Source organism: Oryzias melastigma, linkage group LG9 (genome assembly GCF_002922805.2).
Source record: "Oryzias melastigma strain HK-1 linkage group LG9, ASM292280v2, whole genome shotgun sequence".
NCBI lineage: Eukaryota > Metazoa > Chordata > Actinopteri > Beloniformes > Adrianichthyidae > Oryzias > Oryzias melastigma.
Window position 1 is genome coordinate 11,720,581 of NC_050520.1, and position 6,215 is coordinate 11,726,795.

General features: G+C 41.4%; 2 protein-coding genes across 2 annotated transcripts; one reads left to right on the forward strand and one right to left on the reverse strand.

Moving 5' to 3' along the window:
* Positions 1–348: 348 nt before the first annotated feature.
* On the forward strand, positions 349–1,814 carry si:ch211-51h9.7 (uncharacterized protein LOC558400 homolog; the record flags this gene model as incomplete). The annotated part of the gene is given in 2 exon segments (XM_024260229.2): positions 349–780; positions 905–1,814. Coding segments are annotated over 2 exon segments (549 nt in total). The 3' UTR covers positions 1,060–1,814.
* Positions 1,578–5,138, reverse strand: seta (SET nuclear proto-oncogene a). The gene is made up of 8 exons (XM_024260228.2): positions 4,634–5,138; positions 3,678–3,735; positions 2,994–3,136; positions 2,779–2,882; positions 2,571–2,684; positions 2,265–2,435; positions 1,970–2,101; positions 1,578–1,893 (listed from the first exon to the last, which is right to left on the reverse strand). Exons 1-8 carry the CDS (start codon positions 4,704–4,706, stop codon positions 1,870–1,872), a joined length of 819 nt encoding a protein of 272 aa, XP_024115996.1. The 5' UTR covers positions 4,707–5,138; the 3' UTR covers positions 1,578–1,869.
* Positions 5,139–6,215: the final 1,077 nt, after the last annotated feature.

Consider the following 6,215-nt stretch of genomic DNA (forward strand, 5'->3'; position numbering starts at 1 on the left):
AATGTTTCATGTAAAGCACTTTGAATTGTCTCTGTACATGAAATGTGCTATACAAATAAACTTGCCTTGCCTTGTACTGGTCAGTTTGTTCAATAAAGTGAAGTCCCTGGAACAGGAAACGAATGTCTATTTCCTGTTTGATAAATACACTTCCGGGCAGTTAGCATCAAACTGATATGTAGTTTTAAGTTCATAAATTACAGCTTTTTCTTTTTTGGAAGTTGTGGTATTGTTCTGATTATTTGCTGATTCTTATTCATGTACTCTGAGAAATCACGCCCAAAAGCGTAGAGTCAAGGGTTGGTTCTCGCCGCACGCACCACTACTGCTAAAAACAAAGGTGCTAAGCTAAGCTAGCTTGGCCTCCGTGAGCACGCGAGGCAGCGATGGCACGCGCGCGGATCGTCTTTGTCCGCGCGATCAGACTACAGTTTATTTGGTTTCTGCGCTGCCAGCTCGCTGACTCGTGTGCCTCGGGGGAGCAGAGAACCAGCTCCGAGACGTCCGTGCTCTGCAGAGCCTGCGGACATGAGCTGGCCTCCGGGGCCGACATCGCCTTCGTCCCCAGCCGGCTGGCCCTGTCCACGCGCAACGACACGCTGGTTAATGGGCGACGAGTGAACGTGCAGCTCTTTGAGAACCCCCACGGAGTCCAGTTTGAAGTAGTGACATTCAGGAAGGCAGACGTTACCAAACACTGGCCGGCGGACAAGCGCTTCTCCTGGTACCCCGGGTTCTCGTGGACTGTTGCCACATGCCCCAGATGCAGGTCTCATGTAGGTGGGTACTCACTGGATACATTAAGACTCGACTACAGGAAGTCAGAAATCTACTTTTCACTTCTGCCAGAAAAAAAAAAAATCTTAAGATTCTGACATGCCACATTTACAACTTCTCTTTCCAGGCTGGGCGTTCCAACCCACGGAATGGACAGACACAATCACAAAACACAAGTTTGAGGAGTCTGGGAACACTTTCGTGGCTTTAATCACCCATCAGATACTGACGGAAGACTTTGCCTCAAGCCTCCTCATGACACCCAAGTCTTTTGTGAGCTGACGTATCCAATTTTGACTCGGCAGGAACTTTGTACATTCATTTAGTTTGACCACTATGAACATTTGGCTTTCAGTATAAAAATGTTCGCCTGGAATGTGAAACAGGTAGCCCAAAATACCATCCATTACAACCCATGAAGCAGTGGGGGCCCAAAATGTACACCATTTTTGTTCAGTTTTGTTCTTTATTAAAAATGTCATTTCAAATCTTGTGGATATCCGTAAAACAATACAATGAAGAAAAAAAAAAAAATCCCATAGAAATGGTGTCAAAATAACCACTCTCCCCAATTACTCTTGCCCCTCCCCAACTTATCCCACCCCTTGAACATTACAAATAAAGGAATGAGCTGGTACTCGTCAAACCACACAGGGAGAAATACAATTTCAAGGACGCAGTGTCCCACTTAAGAAAAAAAAGGAATAGAGGTCTGCTAGCGCTAGATCACTACACCATGGCTTGAGCTGATTTACCAGACAACCTTGACAGGGAGAAACGGAACTGTCTTGAAACTCTACTCAAGATTCTGAACTGATTCTTTTTTAGACTTTTATTTTTTTTTTAGATCAAGTCAGGTATTGTACTCACAATTCAGGGCATTGTGCCACAGGCCTTTGATGAATAAAAGGAAAACATAACATGGCACCAATTAATGATGACGCTTCAGAGTGGAAAGTGAAGCACCAACGAATATAAAATAAAAATAAAAAAAAATTGCTCCCGAGTACAACTGGGAAAAAGGAAAAAAAAAAAAACGGAAAAAAAAACAAAACAAAACAAAAAAGAGGGTTCTTGACAAGGTGGCATTTCTCAGTCATCTTCCCCCTCATCATCCTGGAAAATAAGAATGGGAATGAGTAAAAAAATAAATACCATCAACTACAGTATATTCTTAAACATTTAGCTTTACCTCCCCATCTTCTCCATCATCCTCCTCCTCCTCTTCTCCATCTTCATCTCCTTCTTCATCTATGTCCTCCAGACCTTCCTCATCCTCCTCTTCTTCCTCACCTTCACCCTCTTCATCATCCATATCAGGAACCTTAGAATAAAGAGCCAATTTTCAGAACTACTCAACTAAAAGTAAGAACTCTTCTCGTACTTGTGCATGGTACAAATGCTGTCTCCTTAGTGCAGAGACATGCTGCAATAAAACCAAACGCTAAACAGAACTGAAACATTGCAATTATGCTTTTAAAACATACCAAGTAGTACTGGAGAGGGTTAGGCCAGATGTCATCCTTGATGACCTCCCCGAGCTCATCAGCGCCAGCATCCGCATGATCGGTGAACCAAGTGAAGAAGCTCTCAGGTTCTTCATGTTGCCTCTTTCTGCCTGCTTTGTTCTGTGTCTGACTGGAACGCTTGGTCAAGTCCTAACATCACATGAAGGCCAAAGGTGATTAAGATCTCCAACATCCACTCTGTTCTGTGCTGGTCAGGACAGTGATCTCACACCTGAAACTTTTCAGCATCACACTGAATATTAAAGAAAACATGTAGTCTGTTACCTTTCCTGACTTCCATTTGATTTCTGTTGACTTTGAAGATGGGTCTCCACTCTCATTCAGATGAAACTCTTTGGAAAGGACTTTGTTTTCAAAGTATGGGTTTTCATCAAAATACTACAAAACCAAAAGTACACAAAGGTAAGACTGCAAATCAACCACAAACAGTAGATCTTCACATATTTCAAAACTTAAAAAAAAAAAAACTTACAAAATCTATTCTGTAGCCTGACTTGATGTCTTCAAACTCTGTCACCTCCACTCTGCTCAGGTAATGAAGCGCTTCTTCATCTTCTTCCCCAAGCAGGGCAGATACTAAGGAGACAGAGACACATAACCCAGAGTTAAAGTTTACTCCATGCAGAAAAAATAAAATAAATAAATCATCGATTTAATACAATTATATTGAAACAAAAAGTTGCATACCCTGTGGATGGTTGACAAATGTGGTGACCCAGAAGTTTGGGATTTTGGCGATCAGTTCCGACCTCTTCTGAAAGAATGGCTGACGGAGTTTGTTGTACTTCTGTTCTACTTTCAGAATCTCTTCACTGGCCTGCTCATTCAACCTAATGAAAAAAAAGCAATTTTTACATTTATACAAGAAATGAACGTCAGTTGGTAAATCAACAACATAGCTTTAGTTCCTATGGCTGAAGACAAGTTCATTCCCACTGTCTGTTCCAAGTCAGAGAATTTTTGAAACTCTATGTTATAGTTGATATATATTAACATATTAAACGTTTTGTGTTGTGGTTGTGTTAACAATAGAAAAGAAATGATCTTGATGCAGATTAAAAAAAAAAAAAACAATAGGCGATACAAAACAAAAAAAAAAATACATAAAAGTATAAACAAGTTTATTTGACATAATACATGAAAATGTTTTTTAATTGTCAAACCCCTTGCCTTCATGTTTACTCTCAGTTATATTCTGGAAAAATCTCTAAGAAAGTCCAACATATCAGAACTTATTTTCAATGTGTGTAAAGAAAACAGGTTTTTACTCTTAACATTCACAAAATTGAAATTGTATCAAATGCAAGAACAAAATACAGAGAGTCACTGAACTTTTGTAAAACATACTTTAACATAATCATGCTTCCATACCTGTCAATTTCATTTTGAACTTCGTCGATGTGTTCAATAGCTTCTTGCTGCTCTTTCTCTGTGAGACAGAACACACATTAATGCATACAAATTAAAGCCGTAGAACCCCAATGAAAAACAACGGAAAGATAAAGGATAATTGTCGTATAAACCTGGAAATTCTGGTATAGAAAATACGTCCACCGTGTAACTTTTGATAGTACTAGATTATATGGGTGTTTAGCCTGATTCCACCCATTGGGGTAAAATAACGTCAGCGGCCAATGGCTGCAGCGCTCATGGTTCAGACTCCTGCCGTTTCCTGCCGGCGGCGACCTACAAGGCCGCGTGGTTTAAATGTGGAACAGCAAGTGGCAGACGGGCTCGAGAAGCTGAGAGCGAAGAGCACGCGCCAGGAGGCATCTTCCCGCGCCGTCCCGCATCAGAAAGTCATAATCCTACGCACCTTTTATCAGTGTCTCACACACTTGCTCATTTGAAGAGCTTTTGCATTTAAATGCACCAACAAAACAAACAAGGCGTCAGCTAACGTTAGGTAACAACAACAGGAGCATGCTAACCATCAGCGATGGCTACTTAGCACTTAATGACGCTGGGTCCTCGTTATGAGACCATCACAAGCATAAAAGCAAGACAATCTATGCTCTGTATGCGTTTGGGTCCACAGGGCCCATTACAATCGGCAGTCCTGGCCACGCTGCTGCTAAACCAACCAGCTAACATGGCCTCTGCACTGAAACAGCGGCATGCTAACAAGCGCGCTAGCTGCCGCGCCAATGGCTGAGAAAGAATAAAAACACCGCGGCTGCAGCTGCGGAAACACAAAAACATTCAGAAACGCAAAAGAAAGAAAAAACTAACCCCCACTGCAACCAACAAACATAAAGTAAATACAAGACCAATGTTAAAGAAGAAAGTGAAAATGGCGCTGAACGGCAGGCCGCCATTCCCCTCACCGGAGGTCTCGTCCGCTCCGTCATGGTTCGAGTTCAGCTCCTTTTTACTCGCTTTTGCCGCCGAGGCAGACATGCTTGCAGGCCGGAGTAACTTAGAGGCGTCTGGGAAACAGACCGCGTCTTTAACTGTCCGTGAAGAAGCTGGATTCGCTGTGTAGTTCAGCGTGGAGAAGACAACAGCGTGCCGCTTCACACAATGTAGCTGCCGATGCGCGAGGAAGTCACCGCGAGCTTTGCTCACGCGCTCCTTTCATTACGAACGCGCCTCGCCGAATCGAGCAGACACGAGCTCCGCCTCTCAAAGTAGGTCTCACTACTTGACTCCTGTTCATTGATTCTGCGGCGTCTTCTCTCTTAAAAACCCCACACAACACAATAAAAAAGCGTAAACAAAATCTCAGATGTTCCCAAATTAAAATGAGAGAGTTGACATAAACGCTCTTAAAAACATTAGTTCCAGCCAAACATTCGGTAGGACCGCCTCGCACTTGCGCACTTAGAGACGGCACGATGTGAGTGGACGGAGGCTCGTTCTTCAGCAAAGCGCCAATGGAGGCGACTCTCTCAGAAAGTACTTAGATCTGATCATTTGTAATTATGACTTTCAATATTTACTCTGACCTATTAGTTACCTTTGATATGGGGATCAGTAATACTAAACACATTGTAACTATAGCATGATAACTTTGATTATCTTTTCTTTCACATTATCAAGTGCATCAGAATCTCTTCTATTTTACTCAAATGTGAGCCTGCATCAGGATTTAGCTGTTTAGTAATTGCATTTTAAAGCAAAATTCATGCAATATCTGTAGGCCACGTGTCAAAAATCAAGGCGACGGGGCCAGATCCGGCCCTCCGAGTAATTCTGTCCGGCCCTCCAGATCATTTTTATTTTTTTGTTATTAATGTCCCGATGTTATTTTGTACTCATTTCTAACTTGTATAATTTTGACTAAATATATTTTTATGGAGAGTAAAATATTGAAAGTTATTTAAGGTTTAAGTTGATTTATTTTAGAATAATATTTCTGCCTTTTTATAATTCATATTTAAGTTAAAAAGTTACAGTTTTAAAGTTTTAATAATTGACATTCTGCTAGCTTTTTGAACCATTGTTGCATTTAATAAGATTTTTTTATGCTATTTTGGAGTTTAGCTAATATTATAGCTACATGCTAGCTGTTTTTGCTAATTTAGGCATTTTTTGTTTTTAGCTTTTTGGGCTATTTTGGAGTTAGGCTAATATTTAACACTATAGCTGTTTTGGCTAATTTTGGCTTTTTTCAGTTTTTTAGGCTTTTTTGACTTTTAGCTATTTTTCTTTCAGCTACATGCTAGCTGTTTTGGCATACCTACATTTTTGTTTGTTTCTTTTTTAGGCTAATTTGGCATACAGCTAATATTTTAGCTGGCTATGCTTCAGCGTTTTCAGCTATCAGCTTCCGTGATTTCAGCTATCAGCTTCCGTGATTTCAGCTATCAACTTCAGTGCTTTAACCCAGTGGTCCCCAACCACCGGGCCGCGGACCGGTACCGGGCCGCAGACCCATTGCCACCGGGCCGCGGAAGAATTTAGGGA